The 20,165-nt window shown below is 43.6% G+C and overlaps 1 protein-coding gene across 1 annotated transcript in view; it reads left to right on the top strand.

Moving 5' to 3' along the window:
- The window catches only part of LOC106571916 (cadherin-like protein 26), a 52,496-nt gene that overhangs the window by 22,990 nt on the left and 9,341 nt on the right, over positions 1-20,165 (top strand). Inside the window, exons 11-16 of the mRNA XM_014145472.2 lie at positions 613-840; positions 1,210-1,431; positions 2,299-2,429; positions 2,994-3,086; positions 6,652-6,720; positions 8,644-8,751. Of these exons, the coding sequence (XP_014000947.1) occupies positions 613-840; positions 1,210-1,431; positions 2,299-2,429; positions 2,994-3,086; positions 6,652-6,720; positions 8,644-8,751 (851 nt within the window). The remainder of the gene's footprint in view (positions 1-612; positions 841-1,209; positions 1,432-2,298; positions 2,430-2,993; positions 3,087-6,651; positions 6,721-8,643; positions 8,752-20,165) is intronic.

Raw genomic sequence — 20,165 nt, forward strand, 5'->3', positions numbered from 1 at the left:
TATGTGGATATATTGAAGCAACATCTCAAGACATCAGTCAGGAAGTTAAAGCTTGGTCGCAAATAGGTCTTCCAAATTGACAACAACAAAGTCAAGGTATTGGAGTGGCCATCACAAAGCCCTGACCACAATCCTATAGAAAATATGTGGGAAGTACTGAAAAAGTGTGTGTGAGCGAGGAGGCCTACAAACCTGACTCAGGTACAACAGCTCTGTCAGGAGGAATGGGCCAAAATTCACCCAACTTGTTGTGGGAAGCTTGTGGAAGGCTACCCGATATGTTTGACCCAAGTTAAAACAATTTAAAGGCAATTCTTCCAAATACTAATTGAGTGTATGTAAACTTCTGACCCACTGGGAATGTGATGAAATAAATAAAAGCTGAAATAAATCACTCTCTACTATTATTCTGGCATTTCACATTCTTAAAATAAAGTGGTGATCCTAAAACAGGGAATTTTTACTAGGATTAAATGTCAGGAATTGTGAAAAACTGAGTTTAAATGTATTTGGCTAAGGTGTATGTAAACATCCGACTTCACCTCTACAAATGCATATGTGTATGGTATTGAGCATAATAAAGTATTCAAAGTCTCTGTCTTTGTTTCTCAGGGGAGCCCCCTGCCACGGCTACAGGCACCATTCTGGTCCACCTGGGGGATATCAATGATAACACGCCCTATGTGGTGGAGAAGAAGCTGGTGATGTGTGGTAACAAGGTGATTGTGCCGGTAGCAGACAAGGACAACCCTCCCTTTGGATGTCCCTGTTTCCTCTCCCTGAGAGAGGACAACAGAGACAAAGCATTGAAGAGCCACTGGAAACTGGACCCTGCCACTGGTTAGCAGAATCACACACACACACACACACACACACACACACACACACACACACACACACACACACACACACACACACACACACACACACACACACACACACACACACACACACACACCAAGGCTCTGTATTTATCCTGATATATAGTCTATTTCCGTACAGAGCTGAAGGGTTGTATAGCAGTCACAGACCTCTTCCAAAGTCCAAAGTCCATAAATACACATGGACATTTCAGCACATCTCAACACAACCTGCTAACCTAAAAAATAAAAAAAATACTGAGATGTCAGGTCCTTCAACGCTGCACAGAATTGAATATAATTAACCCCCTACCTTCTTTTCCTCTCTCTCTTTCTCCCTGGTGGTCAGGTATGGAGGCAGGTCTTGTCAGTCTGAAGAGTCTGCCGTACGGTAACTACACAGTGCCTCTGGTGATCCAGGACCAGCAAGGAATGGTTGTAAATGACACTGTCCAGGTTATGGTGTGTGACTGTGGGGGAGGGGACAAGTGTAGGGCCTCTCTACCCCGGACCTCCAGCCTGGGCTTGGCCGCTATAGGACTACTGCTGGCTGGACTGCTTCTCCTCTTACGTGAGTTAGAAGGCAATAGGTATGGATTACTGTAGATAGAGATAAGGGATAGTTATAGAGTAGGCGGATAATCAGTAAGTCAGTTACTCAGACAGTCTTAGAACTAACCATAGTGCTTATACCCTGAAATCTGGAGTGGGGAAAATGTTGAAAGATACAGTCTAATCCAAATCACAGTCTAATCCAAATCACATCGATCGAATTGAGATCAAACTTGCTGTAACGAGTGTCGTGTGTGGAGGACCAAGACGCAACAGGGAAGTGTATACTCATCTTCTCTTTTTAATATATAAGAAGGAGAAATAAAATAAACACGTATACAACTAACAGAAACGACACTAACGGTTCTGTCAGGTGACAAGCACAAAACAGAGTACAACTACCCACAAACCACAATACAAACACACCCCTAATTATAGGACCTTCAATCAGAGGCAACTACAGACAGCTGCCTCCAACTGAAGGCCCCAACATTAATTAACTAAACATAGAAATACAAATGACTAGACAGAACATAGAAATAAACTAACATAGAACAATAACCAAAACCCTGGACTAATAAATCAAATACCCCTCTCTACATGGACACATACACACAACCACCCTGAACCACATAAAACAAATAACCCCTGCCACCTCATGACCAAACTAAACACCAACAAATCACACCTTTACAGGTCAGAACGTGACACTTGTGATGCAATATTGTTAAAGCATGTTGATAGAAAGCAGTAATATAGCAATGACGTGCTATGAAGTGTTATACAAACATGACTTTAAACATCTGTGAGTTGTTTGTACGGTAAAATGCTATGTTATACGTATGACTGTTAGTAGTGACACTGTGGTTGTGTGTCCCTCTTCCAGTGCTGCTGCTTTTCCTCCTGCTGTGTGAGTGTGGCGGTAAGACTTTCACACACCTCCCCCTCAATCCGCAAGACGAGGGAAACCAGACTCTTATCCACTACAACGAGGAGGGAGGGAGCTCCGCATGCAAGGTGTGTGTGGGTGTGTGCATGTGGGTTACGCGTGCAAGTGTGTGCTCATGTGTGCATCCGTGTGTGTGTGTGCAGTAATAATATAGGTTTATTAGCTATTTATTTGTACACAATGTGCAAAGTTTGGGGTGTTCAGCACACAGACAGGAGTGTACATAACAATCCCTTACTGGGCTGTGATGTGCTTACATCATAGTGGTCGTTGAGTCTGCGTGTGGCAGGTCTGGGTATGACAGGTCTTTACTGGTATGTACTCATGGCAAGACAGGTGTTCTCCCTCTGCTATGCGAATGGCTCCGTATGTAATCTGACATGTTTCATGTTGTATTAACTTTTAATTGTTCTTGTCATTTCTTCTTTTAATGTTCTCTTCTCTCCTCACCACTTTTCTCCTTCTCGTTCCTCCACTGCTTTCCTAAACTCCTCTTCTTTTCCAATCCTCTCTGCTTACCTCTCCTGCCTCCACTCCTCCTCTCTCCTGCCTCCACCTCTCCTCGTCTCTCATGCCCCTATCCTCCTTCTTCCCCCTCCACCTCTCTCTCTCCTCGTGTCCCTCTCTCTTAGGGTGAGCCCATGTTGATCTTGACTCGCACCACTCCCAACCATGTAGCCGTGAAGGTGGTTGATGGAATGAAGCAGGCCACCACAGGCATAAAGGTAAACTGGCCACTATCCTTACTTTCCTCTCTTCTTCTTCTTAATTTTGTCTTTAACTTATCTCTTTCTGCTTCACAGCCCTTATTTATAAATGGTCTATGGTCACAACAGGGTTTGAGGTTTTTCAATGCTGTGTGTGTGTGTGTGTGTGTGTGTGTGTGTGTGTGTGTGTGTGTGTGTGTGTGTGTGTGTGTGTGTGTGTGTGTGTGTGTGTGTGTGTGTGTGTGTGTGTGTGTGTGTGTGTGTGTGTGTGTGTGTGTGTGTGTGTGTGTGTGTGTGTGTGTTCTGCACGGTTAGATGGAGTTGTGTGTGAGAGAGTGTATGAGATGTACCATGATGGAGGAACAGAGTTAGTAGAAGTCATTAATACAATGACAGTTACAGGTGATTAGTGGTTTCTGTGTAGGGTGTGTGTTTCCCTCTAATATGTACTATAAATATGGAAAGCACGAACTGAAGCAGGTTCTGTCACCACTAGCATCATTTATTTTCTATTGTACCAATGAGAGACAGTAAAATAGCTCACATACATGATTTGGGTGTGACTCGTAACTTGTGACTCGTGAGCACATGTGTCACATGCAAAGTGAGTAGGCCTACAACACTGACCACATTCTCCAAACCACACGTCCATGTCTAGTTTGACTGTTCTCGGAAGATGAACCAGTCTGCTAAAAGAATGTATTGGTGGCCCCGGAAAAGGTGGCAGTTACACTTGCTTGTAAATACCTGTAGGCCTAGTTGATCGGCTTGGATGACTTGACTTTTGTATTAAGTATAGAATACAGTACAGACAGCAGCCTCCCGAGTGGCGCAGCGGTCTAAGGCACTGCATCATGACCTGGAAACCCATGAGGCGGCGCACAATTGGCCCAGCGACTTCCAGGTTAGGGGAGGGTTTGGCCGGCCGGGATTTCCTTGTCCCGCCGCGCTCTAGCGACTCCTTGTGGCGGGCCGGGAGCCTGCAACCTGACTACGGTCGCGGGTTGGACAGTGTTTCGACTGAAACATTGGTGCGTCTGGCTTCCGGGTTAAGCGAGCATTGTGTCAAGAAGCAGTGCGGCATGGCAGGATCGTGTTTCAGGGGACGCATGGCTCTCAACCTTCGCCTCTCCCGAGTCCATAGGGGAGTTGCAGCGATGGGACAAGACTGTACCTACCAATTTGATATCACAAAATTGGGAAGAAAAAGGTGTAAAAGTACAACAACAAAAAAAGGCAAATCATAGTAGTGTGTACTAGAGATGTATGGAGTGTACGGGATAAAATAGAGTGTAGTAATGTGAACTAAGATATTTAAAATAGTGGATTGTGTAGGGCACAGTGTGCACTAGAGGGCATAGTAAAGTATGATGGTGGGAGAACATTAGTGAGATTTAGAAGATTTATGAGGTGCGCTAAGTTATATAGTGCATAATATTTTATGATGGTTTCCTAAAAAGGATGGACTTGTTGGTACAAGCATGCCATCAGCTTGTCAATGGAGAATGAGTTAGAGCCAAATCTCCAAACTGTAAGATAGCCCTACTGTTGAACAGAGCTACCTACTATCTACCTTACGCTCTATCTGCTACGCCACACCTCTTCATATATCACATTATTAACTCTTTCACCAACAACAAGACTAGTTACTATATACAGATGTAGTATCTTAATCTGAGCCAGTTTACTACAGCAGGAAAATAATCCTGCAGCAACAGGAAATGTGAATTATTATGTGGATTATAATTAATGGACATTTTTGTAGGCGTTGATACATTTTCAGGTAGCACTTTATAATAACGTCACATAATTCTAATGCATTAGTAAATCGTTTATTCATTATTTATTAATCATTACTCATACATTTGTAAATGTTAGTAACCTAGTTATTCACACATTTGTAAACAACGTTTAAAGTATTTAATAATGATTCGTAAGATCATTTATAAGACATTTAATATAGATCCTTATAAACCATTTACTAATCATTAGTTGTCTTTTTGCATGGCCTTGTCTAAAGTGTGGGCTATTCTTACTTTAGAAATACTTTAGAAATGTTTTGAGTGACCTGTGTAATTTTTCTCCAAAAGATGGACATGCCATTGGTAGACATTCTATCTGTTAACCTCTACCGGATCGGTGTCCCTATACCGGGACGGTTGAGCTAACGTGCACTAATGTGATTAGCATGACATTGTAAGTAACAGCAAACTTTCCAGGACATAGACATGTCTTAAATCGGCAGAAAGGATAAATTCTTGTTAATCTAACTTCACTGTCAAATTTACAGTAGCTATTACAGAGCAATTACAGTCTGTCCACGAGCGATTAAGAGCAGTCTATAGACTGCTTACGAGGTAAGGAAACAATATCGTAATATTTATTTTTGCTGTTTACGTTTAAATAGTTACTACTTGCCCAGTAAAGGTCCCGCCAAGCAAAGCTATGTGTGAAAAGTGTCTGCTGTTTAAAGAGTGAAGCAATGGAAGCATTTAAAGGTTAAGATGTAACATTTCTACCTGCAAATCATACATGTAACATTTCTTCCTCAATCACATATCAGTAGTAATGAAAGAATACAAATCCACTAGACAAAAACTGGCTGGTCCTGCCAGCTGTTGTGTGTAGAATACCTTTCTCTGTTTTATGATTAGTTTGCGTTTCAAAGGTTGCAAAACATTAGCGAAACATTCCCATTACTCTTCCTCAAATCCTTGCAATATTTGTTTCACAATGTCACTCTAAACATTTATAAAGTATTTATAAAGTATAAATATCCCACACTTTAGATGAGGCCACGCAAAAAGACTTAACTAATGATTAGTAAATGGTTTATAAGGACCTATATTAAACATCTCATGACTGGAGTAATGATTAATAAATGATTAATAAACTATTTACTAAACAATTATAAATGCTTTGTTATTTGGAGGTATTATAAAGTGCTATCAGATTTCATAAGGGAAAATTATTAAGTCTGAAATTTAAAAATGGAAATTACAAACTTCAGAAGCCTTTTTAAACCTCAAATGCACTGAAAGTTTTACATTTCCTGCATTTCTACTGCAAACGGGTGATCAAATTAAGATCTTACATCTGTACTCCATCTTCCACCATTTCACTACAACACAGTGATCACAGTCTAAATCCCTGTTGTTTAAAGGAAATGCCTGAAACTAGATCCCCTACATCAGGGCTCTCCAACCCTGTTCTTGGAGAGCTACCTTCCTGTAGGTTTTCAATCCAACCGTAATCTAGCACACCTGATTCTAATTAGCTGGTTGATAAACTGAACCAGGTTAGTTAAAACTGGTGTTGGAGTAAAAATCTACAGGAGGTCAGCTCTCCAGGAACAGGGTTGGAGACCCTTGCTCAACATACTGGTCTTGACGAGAAGAAAAAAAACAGTTGGGGGAAGTTCTCTTCTGCACTGTTCAACCAATTCAGTAAAGTTGTCACCTTGTCACCTTGTTAACACCCAAAAGCTCTCTTTTCATATCCCCTGAAAACCGAAACATCTGGTTTTTGGGTACTCGGCAGAGGCTATTTATGCTGTGCTTGACTCTCTGCTCTGATTGGACAGCTTACTCAGGAGACCAATGAGATGACCCAAGAGACCAATGAGATGTACAGAACCACAGGGAGGACCGTGGTAAGTGACAGCCTTGCTGACAAACCTGATTTTTCAAGCGTTGAAGTTTCAGCCTAAATTCAGCATAATGGAAACATCAAGTATATGTTTTAAAACGTGTTGTGTTTAAAAATACCTTTGAACTACTTTTTCCTGGAGAGCTACTGTCCTGTTGGTTTTCACTCCAACCCTAATCAAGTGCACCTGATTCTAACAATCAGCTGGTTGAGCAGCTGAATTAGGTTAGTTACAACTGGGGTTGGAGTGAAACCCTACAGGAGGGTAGTTCTCCAGGAACAGGGTTGAAGTGCCATGCTCTAGCACATTCTGAAGTTTGGGGAACTTTGTAAATTGCCAATGTCTACTACAGCTTCGACCAGTTGTACTATCCCTGACTGTTCAATTGCACTGAATAGCATTGTCTTTGACCCGTGTCATCTATTTATGAGAGATGTATCAAAGAGCATTACATGCTCTTTCTACCTGTCTCAGTATTATACGTTCCATAGTTTTATGTTGAGTGGTACTACATCACAGTGTGCAAAACACAATTTAACTCTTTATAGTCCTTAGTTATAGTTTCATCTAGCACTTTGTGCATTTACACTATTACCCTGTCATTATCTAACATGCGCATATCATGGCCTTACTTAGCTCAACAAAATAGTGGTGACAACAGTGGTATACAATTCTGATGGAGGATACTCCTAGCTGATGGAGTAGGGCATGAGTGTACACTACATGACCAAAAGTATGTGGACACCTGTTTGTCGAACATCTCATTTCAAAATCATGGGCATTAATATGGAGCTGGTCCCCCATTTGCTGCTATAACAGCCTCCACTCTTCTGGGAAGGCTTTCCACTAGATGTTGGAACATTGCTGCAGGGACTTGCTTCCATTCAGCCACGAGAGCATTAGTGACGTCAGACACTGACGTTGGGCGATTAGGCCTGGCTCGCAGTCGGCGTTCCAATTCATCCCAAAGGTGTTTGATGGGGTTGAGGTCAGGGCTCTGTGCTGGCCAGCCATGGACCTCGCTTTGTGCAAGGGGGCATTGTCATGCTGAAACAGGAAGGGCCTTCCCCAAACTGTTGCCACAAAGTTGGAAGTACTACAGAATTGTCTAGAATGTCATTCATTGTATACTGTAGCGTTAAGATTTCCCTTTACTGGAACTAAGGGGCTCCAGACCATTATTCCTCCAACACACTTTACAGTTGTCACAATGCATTCGGGCAGGTAGTGTTATCCTGGCATCCACCAAACCCAGATTCGTCCGTCAGACTGCCAGATGGAGAAGTGTGATTCATCACTCAAAAGAACACGTTTCCACTGCTCCAGAGTCCAATGGTGGCGAGCTTTACACCACTCCAACCGAAGGTTGGCATTGCACATTGTGAGCCGCTTGTGTGCAGCTGCTCGGCCATGGAAACCCATTTCACGAAGCTCCCGACGAACAGTTCTTGTGGTGCCGTGACTTCCAGAGGCAGTTTGGAACTCGGTAGTGAGTGTTGTAACCGAGGACAGATCATTTTTGCTTGCTATGTGCTTCAGCACTCAGTGGTCCTGTTCTGTGAGCTTGTGTGGCTACCACTTTGTGGCTGGGCCATTGTTGCTCCTAGACATTTTCACTTCTCAATAACAGCACTTACAGTTGATCGGGGCAGTTCTAGCAGGGCAGAAATTTGACGAATTGAGTTGTTGGAGACGTCGCCATGTTGAAAGTCACTGACCTCTTCAGTATGGCCATTCTACTGCCAATGTTTAACTATGGAGATTGCATGGCTGTGTGCTCAATTTTATTCACCTATCAGCAACGAGTGTGGCTGAAATAGGCAAATCCATATACTTTTGTGTATATATAGTGTACATTATAAGGTATATCATGTATAATGGCAGTTGTGCCCATTGTCTCAGTACTCATCCTCCATCTCTCCCCAGGTCACCAAGCTGTCCTCCTCAGGAGGGGGAGGGTTCTCAGGATGGGGAACATTCCAGAGAATGAGCGAAGCCAACGGAACTCTGAGAAGCCAGGATGGGCAAAGCAAGGTAAGTGGCATCTGCTCCAGGCAGCCACAAGGGGGCAACATAACCCTCCTTTTTCAACCTTAGCGCTGCATACAGTGCCTTCAGAAAGTGTTCACACGTCACACCCCTTGACTTTTTCCACATTTGTTGTGTTACTACCCGGAATTGATTATATTGACATTTTGTGTCACTGGCCTACACACAATACCACATAATGTCAAAGTGGAATTATGTTTGCAGAAATAATGTACAAGTTAATAAAAAAGGAAAAGCTGAAATGTCTTGAGTCAATACGTATTCAACTTATTGGTTCTCCTAATACTGTAAAGAAAGATAGCAGATCGAAGGGAGCGCTGTACGGCAGGTGCTGCTTCTCCTCCATATTCTGTTATTTTATCTAAAAGATCAGGTGTATGCCAACCTGGTCTCAGAGCATTTCGTATTATTCTGTACGTAAATCTATCAGGTATGACGGTAAGACCCAGATACAGACCACGTCGAATAAACAATAGTTTAATATTCCAACAGGGGCAGGCAACTTAGATAGGCAGGGGTCAGGCAGGGGTCAGTAAACCAGAGGTGGGGCAACGGTACCGGGCGGTGGTCAGGGTAAGGCAGAGGTCGGTAATCCAGAGGGGGGCAAAGGTACAGGTTGGCAGGCAGGCTCAGGGTCAGGGGTAGGCAGAGTGGTCAGGCAGGCGGGCTCGGAGTCAGGACAGGCAAGGGTGAAAACCAGGAGGGCGAGAAACTGGAAAAAGCAGGAGCTTGGACAAAACGCTGGTTGACTTGAACAAACAAGATGAACTGGCAACAGACAAACAGAGAACACAGGTATAAATACACAGGGGATAATGGGTAAGATGGGCGACACCTGGAGGGGGGTGAAACAGATCAGGGTGTGACAAAATCCGAGACAAGCTTTTAGTTTGATCTGTTATGTTTCATATGATATGCATTAATTTATGGATGTCCATCACCCATTTTGTCTGATATATTACGAATTACAAATCATATTATATGTTGTGAATTTGCAAACCTGCAAAACGTACAATATGTTACGAATTTGCAAAATGTATGATATTTTAAGAATTATAGCTAGGTGGCTAATGTTAGCTAGCTCACTAACATTAGCTAGGGGTTAGGGTTAGGGGTTAGGATTAAGGTCAGGGTTAAGTTTAGGAGTTAGGTTAAATTATTAAAGTTAGGGGAAGGGTTAGTTAAAAGGGTTAAGGTTAGGGGAAAGGTTAGCTATCATTCTAAGTAGTTGCAAAGTAGCTAAAAAGTAGTAAGTAGTTGAAAAGTTGTTAATTAGCTAAAATGCTAAAGTTGTCCATTATGACATTCAAACTCGCAGCCTTTAGGTTGCTAGACGTTCACGTTTTACGCCCACTCCGACCAACTATTCACCTTTCATTTTTGCCTTAAGTAACCACAGTAGAGTGTCTTGGCTTTAGATACAGAATAATACGAAATGCTCTGAGACCAGGTTGTGTACGCCGACCCCAGCTAAATAACTCACAAAGATTTAAAGCGCAATTATGCGTTTTATCTCTAGTAAAATTGTCAGCTATGTAGCTGTGTTCTATTGATAATCTCAGTGCATCCTTGCTGGGATGACACAGTCAATCTACTGTTGGCGTTGGGGAATGCCATCTCCGGACAGGACACAGCATGATGTCCTGATTAATGGCCAAGTCTACCTCGCTTCCTACTTGACTGAAACACTTGGGAGTAACAAACAAGTCCTTCAACATCTATCGGAAACTGCTACCCTCCTGCTCTCTAGGGACAGACACTTCAACCCTGGGCCTAACACCTCCAAGCTAAAAAAAACTCACCGGAGTGGATGGCAGTGGAGTGCTATGGTTCCATGATTTCTCTTGAGTCGTCTGTCTCCAAGATGAACTTTGACTGTCCAAACATAGTGTATACAAGTCCCAATACGTGATTACCAACTCTGCTTACTGGCACGCAAGCTGTTTTAATTAGATCCTCTCATCCAGTGCAAGCACGAGGGATAGTTAATTGCACTACCGAACTACCCCCAATCAAAACTTAACAGCCTAAACCCATCAGTCAGAAAACACTGAAAATATATATATCACTCTCGAGTCATCTGGGACCAACGAGCTAAACCCAAGGGACTACAAGGGGGGTACTTGAACATTTGCAGTGTCATTCCAAAAAGTTCTCGAATTCATCATCTGTCCGGTGACGTCCACAAAGCATATTGCGTGTAACAAACAGTTACATGACCTATAGCATGGTCAGGAAAGTTAATGTTTCAGACATTTTCGGAATACAAAAAACGATTGATTTACAGTACAAGTCAAAATTTTGGACACATCTACTCATTCATGGGGTTTTCTTTATTTTTACTATTTTCTACATTGTAGAATAATAGTGAAGACATCAAAACTATGAAATAACACAGGAATCATGCAGTAACCAAAAAAGTGTTAAACAAATCAAAGTATATTTTAGAATCTTCAGATTAGCCACCCTTTGCCTTGATGACAGCATTGAACACTCTTGGCATTCTCTCAACCAGCTCCACCTGGAATGCTTTTTCAACAGTCTTGAAGGAGTTCCCACATATGCTGAGCACTTGTTGGCTGCTTTTCCTTCACTCTGAGGTCCAAATCGTCCCAAACCATCTCAATTGGTTTGAGGTCAGGTGATTGTGGAGGCCAGGTCATCTGATGCAGCACACCATCACTCTCCTCCTTGGTAAAATAACCCTTACACAGCCTGGAGGTGTGTTGGGTCATTGTCCTGTTGAAAAACAAATGATAGTCCCACTCAGCCCAAACCAGATGGGATGGTGTATCGCTGCAGAATGCTGTGGTAGCCATGCTGGTTAAGTGTGCCTTGAATTCTAAATAAATCACAGAAAGTGTCACTAGCAAAGCACCCACACACCATCACACCTCCTCCTTGCTTCACAGTGGGAACCACACTTGCAAGATCATCCGTTCACATCCTCTGCATCTCACAAAGACACGGTGGTTCGAACCAAAAATCGCAAATTTGGACTCATCAAACCAATGCACAGATTTACACCGGTCTAATGTCCGTTGCTCGTGTTTCTTGGCCCAATCAAGTCTCTTCTTATTGGTGCTCTTTAGTAGTGGTTTCTTTGCAGCAATTCGACCATGAAGGCCTGATTCACGCGGTCTCTTTGAACAGTTGATGTTGAGCTGTGTCTGTTACTTGAACTCTGTGAAGCATATATTTGGGCTGTATTTTCTGAGGCTGGTAAATCTAATGAACTTATCATCTGCTGACTTGCCTAGTTAAATAAAGGTTACATAAAAGAAAGACAAAAAAAGAGGTAACTAGGTCTTCCTTTCCTGTGGCGGTACTCATGAGAGCCAGTTTCATCATAGAGCTTGAGTGTTTTTGTGACTGCACTTGAAGAAACTTCCAAAGTTCTTCAAATGTTCAAGTATTGACTGAGCTTCATGTCTTAAAGTAATGATTTGATTGTTTATCTTTGTTTACAGTGACTTGCGAAAGTATTCACCCCCTTGGCATTTTCTTATTTTGTTGCCTTACAACCTGGAAATAAAATTGATTTTGGGGGGGTTGTATCATTTCAGTTACACAACATGCCTACCACTTTGAAGATACAAAATATTTTTTATTGTGAACAAACAAGAAATAAAAAAACAGAACGTGCATAACTATTTACCCCCCCCCCCCAAAGTCAATACTTTGTAGAGTCACCTTTTACAGCAATTACAGCTGCAAGTCTCTTGGGGTATGTCTCTACAAGCTTGGCACATCTAGTCACTGGGATTGTTGCCAATTCCTCAAGGCAAAACAGCTCCAGCTCCTTCAAGTTGGATGGGTTCTGCTGGTGTACAGCAATCTTTAACTCACACCACAGATTCAATTGGATTAAGGTCTGGGCTTTGACTAGGCCATTCCAAGACATTTCAATGTTTCCCCTTAAACCACTCGAGTGTTGTTTTAGCAGTATGCTTAGGGTCATTGTCCTGCTGGAAGGTGAACCTCCATCCCAGTCTTAAATCTCTGGTAGACGGAAACAGGTTTCCCTCAAGAATTTCCATGTATTTAGCACCATCCATCATTCCTTCAATTCTGACCAGTTTCCCAGTCCCTGCTGATGAAAAACATCCCCACAGCATGATGCTGCCACCACCACGCTTCACTGTGGGGATGGTGTTCTCGGGGTGATGAGGTGTCGGGTTTGCGCCAGACATATCATTTTCCTTGATGGCCAAAAAGCAAAATTGTAGTCTTATCTGACCAGAGTACCGTCTTCCATATGTTTGGGGAGTCTCCCACATGCCTTTTTGCGAACACCAAACATGTTAGCTTATTTTTTTCTTTAAGCAATGCCTTTTTTTCTGGCCAGTCTTCACTCTGTGGAGTGTACGGCTTAAAGTGGTCCTATGGACAGATACTCCAATCTCCGCTGTGGAGTTTTGCAGCTCCTTCAGGGTTATCTTTGGTCTCTTTGTTGCCTCTCTGATTAATGCCCTGCTTGCCTGGTCTGTGAGATTTGGTGGGCAGCCCTGGTGGGCAGGTTTGTTGTGGTGCCATATTCTTTCCATTTAAAACAAATAATTTATTGGTGCTCCGTGGGATTTTGAAAGTTTCAGACATATTTTATAACCCAATCCTGATCTGTACTTCTCCAGAACTTTGTCCCTGACTTGTTTGGAGAGCTCCTTGGTATTCAATGTGCTGCTTGCTTGGTGGTGTCCCTTGCTTAGTGGTGTTGCAGACTCTGGGGCCTTTCAGAACAGGTGTGATCATGTGATAGATCATGTGAGACTTAGATTGCATACAGGTGGACTTTATTGAACTAATTATGTGACTTCTGATGGTAATTGGTTGCACCAGATCTTATTTAGGGGCTTCATAGCGAAAGGGGTGAATATACACTGCTCAAAAAAATAAAGGGAACACTTAAACAACACAATGTAACTCCAAGTCAATCACACTTCTGTGAAATCAAACTGTCCACTTAGGAAGCAACACTGATTGACAATACATTTCACATGCTGTTATGCAAATGGATAGACAAGAGGAGGATATTATAGGCAATTAGCAAGACACCCCCAATAAAGGAGTGGTTCTGCAGGTGGGGACCACAGACCACTTCTCAGTTCCTATGCTTCCTGGCTGATGTTTTGGTCACTTTTGAATGCTGGCTGTGTTTTCACTCTAGTGGTAGCATGAGACGGAGTCTACAACCCACACAAGTGGCTCAGGTAGTGCAGCTCATCCAGGATGGCACATCAATGCGAGCTGTGGCAAGAAAGTTTGCTGTGTCTGTCAGCGTAGTGTCCAGAGCATGGAGGCGCTACCAGGAGACAGGCCAGTACATCAGGAGACGTGGAGGAGGCCGTAGGAGGGCAACAACCCAGCAGCAGGACCGATTCCTCCGCCTTTGTGAAAGGAGGAGCAGGAGAAGCACTGCCAGAGCCCTGCAAAATGACCTCCAGCAGGCCACAAATGTGCATGTGTCTGCTCAAACGGTCAGAAACAGACTCCATGAGGGTGGTATGAGGGCCCGACGTCCACAGGTGGGGGTTGTGCTTACAGCCCAACACCGTGCAGGACGTTTCGCATTTCCCAGAGAACACCAAGATTGGCAAATTCGCCACTGGCACCCTGTGCTCTTCACAGATGAAAGCAGGTTCACACTGAGCACGTGACAGACGTGACAGAGTCTGGAGACACCGTGGAGAACATTCTGCTGCCTGCAACATCCTCCAGCATGACCGGTTTGGCGGTTGGTCAGTCATGGTGTGGGGTGGCATTTCTTTGGGGGGCCGCACAGCCCTCCATGTGCTCGCCAGAGGTAGCCTGACTGCCATTAGGTACCGAGATGAGATCCTCAGACCCCTTGTGAGACCATATGCTGGTGCGGTTGGCCCTGGGTTCCTCCTAATGCAAGACAATGCTAGACCTCATGTGGCTGGAGTGTGTCAGCAGTTCCTGCAAGAGGAAGGCATTGATGCTATGGACTGGCCCGCCCGTTCCCCAGACCTGAATCCAATTGAGCACATCTGGGACATCATGTCTCGCTCCATCCACCAACGCCACGTTGCACCACAGACTGTTCAGGAGTTGGCGGATGCTTTAGTCCAGGTCTGGGAGGAGATCCCTCAGGAGACCATCCACCACCTCATCAGGAGCATGCCCAGGCGTTGTAGGGAGATCATACAGGCACGTGGAGGCCACATACACTACTGAGCCTAATTTTGACTTGTTTTAAGGACATTACATCAAAGTTGGATCAGCCTGTAGTGTGGTTTTCCACTTTAATTTTGAGTGTGACTCCAAATCCAGACCTCCATGGGTTGATAAATTGGATTTCCATTGATTACTTTTGTGTGATTTTGTTGTCAGCACATTCAACTATGTAAAGAAAAAAGTATTTAATAAGATTATTTCTTTCATTCAGATCTAGGATGTGTTGTTTAAGTGTTCCCTTTATTTTTTGAGCAGTATATATGCACGCACCACTTTTCCATTTATTTATTTTTTGAATTTTTTGAAACAAGTAATTTTTTCATTTCACTTCACCAATATAGACAATTTTGTCCATTTCCATTACATGAATTAAAATTACAGGTTGTAATGCACAAAATAGGAAAAATGCCAAAGGGGAATAATACTTTTGCAAGGCACTGCAAGCCTGATCAGCTCAGAATACCTAAGGGTGAGTTAAATGATTTTGAAAAAGAAATTACGGGAATTAACTGTAATGATGTTCTGTCCTATAAAAATGTGGAAGCTGACAGTCAGGTTTTTTTATCCACAATCCAGACTACAAATGGCTACAAGGAAATCAAAACCTGGCCAAAAGAGCACTCTTCCTTGGCTAAATGGAGAAATCTGGAAACTGATGAAAATGTTATATTTTTTTATTTCACCAGGTAGGCCAGTTGAGAACAAGTTCTCATTTACAACTGCGACCTGGCCAAGATGAAGCAAAGCAGTGCGACAAAAAACAACACAGAGTTAAACATAGGATAAACAAAAGTACAGTCAATAACACAATAGAAAAATCTATATACAGTGTGTGCAAACGGAGTAAGGTGGTAAGGCAATAAATAGTCCATAGAAGCGAAGTAATTACAACTTAGCAAATTAACACTGAAGTGATAGATATGCAGATGATGATGTGGAAGTAGAAATACTGGTGTGCAAAAGAGCAAAAAAGTTAATAAAACAGTATGGGAATGAGGTAGGTAGTTGGGTGGGCTATTTACAGGTGGGCTATGTACAGCTGCAGCGATTGGTAAGCTGCTCAGACAGCTGATGCTGTCTGAGGGAGTTAGTGAGGGAGATATAAGTCTCCAACTTCAGCGATTTTTGCAATTCGTTCCAGTCATTGGCAGCAGAGAACTGGAAGGAAAGGCGGCCAAAGTCGGTGTTAACTTTGGGTATAACCAGTGAGATATACCTGCTGGAGCACGTGATACAAGTGGGTGTTGTTATGGTGACCAGCGAGCTGAGATAAGGCGGAGCTTTACATAGCAAAGACTTATAGATGACCTGGAGCCAGTGGGTCTGGCGATGAATATGTAGCGAGGGCCAGCCGACGAGAGCATACAGGTCGCAGTGGTGGGTGGTATATGGGGCTATGGTGACAAAACCGATGGCACTGTGATAGACTGTATCCAGTTTGCTGAGTAGTGTTGGAGGCTATTTTGTAAATGACATCGCTGAAGTCGAGGATCGGTAGGATAGTCAATTTTACGAGGGTATGTTTGGCAGCGTGAGTGAAGGAGGCTTTGTTGCGAAATAGGAAGCCGATTCTAGATTTAATTTTTGATTGGAGATGCTTAATATGAGTCTGGAAGGAGAGTTTACAGTCTAGCCAGACACCTAGGTATTTGTAGTTGTCCACATATTCTAAGTCAGAACCGTCCAGAGTAGTGATGCTAGTCAGGCTGGCGGGTGCGGGCAGCGATGATTTGAAGAGCATGCATTTAGTTTTACTAGCATTTGGAGGCCACAGAAAGAGTGTTGTAGAGGTGGATCAAGGAATCACCCGCAGCGAGAGCAACATTGACATTTACAGAGAAAAGAGTCGGCCCGAGAATTGAACCCTGTGGTACCCCCATAGAGACTGCCAGAGGTCCGGACAACAGGCCCTCCGATTTGACACACTGAACTCTATCTGAGAAGTAGTTGGTGAACCAGGCGAGGCAGTCATTTGCGAACCAAGGCTGTTGAGTCTGCCGATAAGAATACGGTGATTGACAGAGTCAAAAGCCTTGGCCAGGTCGATGAAGATGGCTGCACATTACTGTCTTTTTTCGGTTATGATATTGTTTAGTACCTTGAGCATGGCTGAGGTGCACCCGTGACAAGCACGGAAACTGGATTGCACAGCGGAGAAGGTACGGTGGGATTCGAAATGATCAGTGATCTGTTTGTTAACTTGGCTTTTGAAGACTTTAGAAAGGCAGGGCAGGATGGATATAGGTCTATAACAGTTTGGGTCTAGAGTGTCTCCCCCTTTGAAGAGGAGGATGACCGCGGCAGCTTTCCAATCTTTACGAATCTCGGACGATACAAAAGAGAGGTTGAACAGACTAGTAATAGGGGTTGCAACAATGGTGCTGGATAATTTTAGGAAGAGATTCCAGATTGTCTAGCCCAGCTGATTTGTACGGGTCCAGGTTTTGCAGCTCTTTCAGAACCTCTGCTATCTGGATTTGGGTGAAGGAGAAGCTGGGGAGCCTTGGGCAGGTAGCTGTGAGGTGTGCGGAGCTGTTGGCCAGGGTTGGGGTAGCCAGTAGGAAAGCATGGCCAGCCGTAGAGAAATGCTTATTGAAATTCTCGATTATTGTGGATATATCGGTGGTGACAGTGTTTCCTAGCCTCAGTGCAGTGGGCAGCTGGGAGGAGGTGGTCTTATTTTCCATGGACTTTAGTGTCCCAGAAGTTTTGGGAGTTAGAGCTACAGGGTGCAAATTTCTGTTTGAAAAAGCTATCCTTTGCTTTCCAAACAGACTGTGTGTATTGGTTCCTGACTTCCCTAAAAAGTTGCCTATCCCGAGGACTATTCGATGCTAGTGCAATACGCCACAGGATGTTTTTGTGCTGGTCGAGGGCAGTCAGGTCTGGAGTGAACCAAGGGCTATATCTGTTCTTAGATCTACATTTTTTGAAAGGGGCATGCTTATTTAAAATGGTGAGGAAATTACTTTTAAAGAACAACCAGGCATCCTCAACTGACAGGATGAGATTAACTTCCTTCCAGGATACCTAGGCCAGGTCGATTAGAAAGACCTGCTCGCAGAAGTGTTTTACGGAGCGTTTGACAATGATGAGGGGTGGTCGTTTGACCGCGGACCCATAACGGATGCAGGCAATGAGGCAGTGATCGCTGAAATCCTGATTTGAAAACAGCAGAGGTGTATTTGGAGGGCAAGTTGGTCAGGATAATTTCTATGAGGGCGCCCATGTTTTCGGATTTAGGGTTGTACCTGGTGGGTTCCTTGATCATTTGTGTGAAAGAACGAGATCATGCACCAAAAAATAGCCCTGAAGTCCAAATTAGAACATGATGGATGTAGGTTTACCATGTTGAGAGAAATAAGGCAATGAAAGAAATCAGACAGGCCAAGGCAAACTTTTTTTATTAACATAATTGGTGAAGCTAAGGAAAATTCTAAATTGATCTGGGAGAATATAAATAAGCTGACAGGGAAAGACCATGGTAACACTGTAAAAATACTAGAAATCAATGTGAATGTCAGTCTAACACAGGATGCAGTCAAAATAGCAACAGCCTTCAACTGTAACATCCTGACCTGTAAAAGGAGTTATTTGTTATTGTAGTTTGGTCAGGGCGTGTCAGGGGGTGTTTGTTTTGTGTGTTTCGGGGGTTTTTGGTGTATGTTCTGTTTTCTATTTCTATGTGGGTTTTCTAGTTTTTCAATTTCTATGTTAGTTTTGGGAACAACCTCCAATTAGAAGCAGCTGGTTGTCGTTGCTTATAATTGGAGGTCATATTTAAGTGGGTTTATTTTCTCTTGTGTTTGTGGGTAGTTGTTTTTCGTATAGTCCTTGTGTCCTTACGGAACTGTTGGTTTACGTCTATTTATTTTGTTTAAGTGTTCACTTATATAAATAAAAGAAGATGAGCAAGATACCCGCTGTGCTTTGGTCCACTTTCTACGACGCACCTGACATCACTTTCTACGACGCACCTGACATCAACTCATACTTTGTTGTCTTTGTCAAGGTACTCACACACAACTTCTCCACTGGTTTCTTGGGCTCAGCGCCAGTGAATGAGACTCAACCTGTCTTCACCATAAAGGAGGTTTCTGAGTCAGAGGTGAACAAGATGATTAACTCACTAAAGAACTCTAAAGACAAATATGTGTTTTGGCTGGACTCTACCTTTCTTAAAACTACAAAAATCACTCACTGGCCCCATTACTAAGGTCACCAACACATGTATTGGTCAGGGGGTGTTTCCAAATGTCTGGAAGTCGGCCGTAACAACATCATTAAATCAGGTGACTATGCTGACGTGAGTAACTACAGGCCCATTAGTATACTACCTGTGGTGTTGACTTTACTGAAAAGTGTGTAGCAGAGCAACTGATTGCCCACCTCAACAAAATCCCCTTCACATTACACTCCATGTGTCACAAAAAGAGCCGTGTTGAATAGACCAAACTGCAGCGGGAATATGGATGCTCATGTTTTAATTCAAAAAAAGGAGTAACGCATCCACTGGAAAACAATATACACGACAGGAACAGTTTTGCAGGCACACAACACGCAGTGCAAAAACAACTACCCACGAAAACCAAACAAACACACACCTACTTATGGGACTCCCAATCAGAGGCAACAAGAAACACCAGCACCCAAAACTACACATAGAAAAACAAACCTAGAACCTATACCAAACTAATACACCCCACTACACCACACACAAAACCCCATAATACAAAACAAATATACCTCTGCCACGTCCTGACCAAATATAATAGAAATAATACCTAAATATTGGTCAGGACGTGACATTACCCCCCCCTAAAGGTGCAGACCCCGGAATGCACCTTAAAAGAAAACACAAAAAATCCCCATTACCCCAACAAAACCAAAAAGCAATACCCCCTAAACAATAAGGGAGGGAAGGGAGGGTGGCTGCCGTCAACGACGGCACTGTGCTACACCCTCCCTCCCCAACCCACCTATCCTGGAGGTGGCTCCGGTGCAGGACGTGGACCCTGCTCCACCCTCGGCGTCGCCCACTTCGGTGGAGCCGATAGCTGCGCCAGGCAGACGGACCCCTCGGGCCGGGCCGGAGGACAGGAGGGCCCCTCGGGCTGGGCCGGAGGGCAGGAGGGCCCCTCGGGCTGGGCCGGAGGGCAGGAGGGCCCCTCGGGCTGGCCCGGGGGACAGGAGGGCCCCTC

The sequence above is a fragment of the Salmo salar genome, chromosome ssa15, assembly GCF_905237065.1.
Source record: "Salmo salar chromosome ssa15, Ssal_v3.1, whole genome shotgun sequence".
NCBI classification, from domain to species: Eukaryota; Metazoa; Chordata; class Actinopteri; order Salmoniformes; family Salmonidae; genus Salmo; species Salmo salar.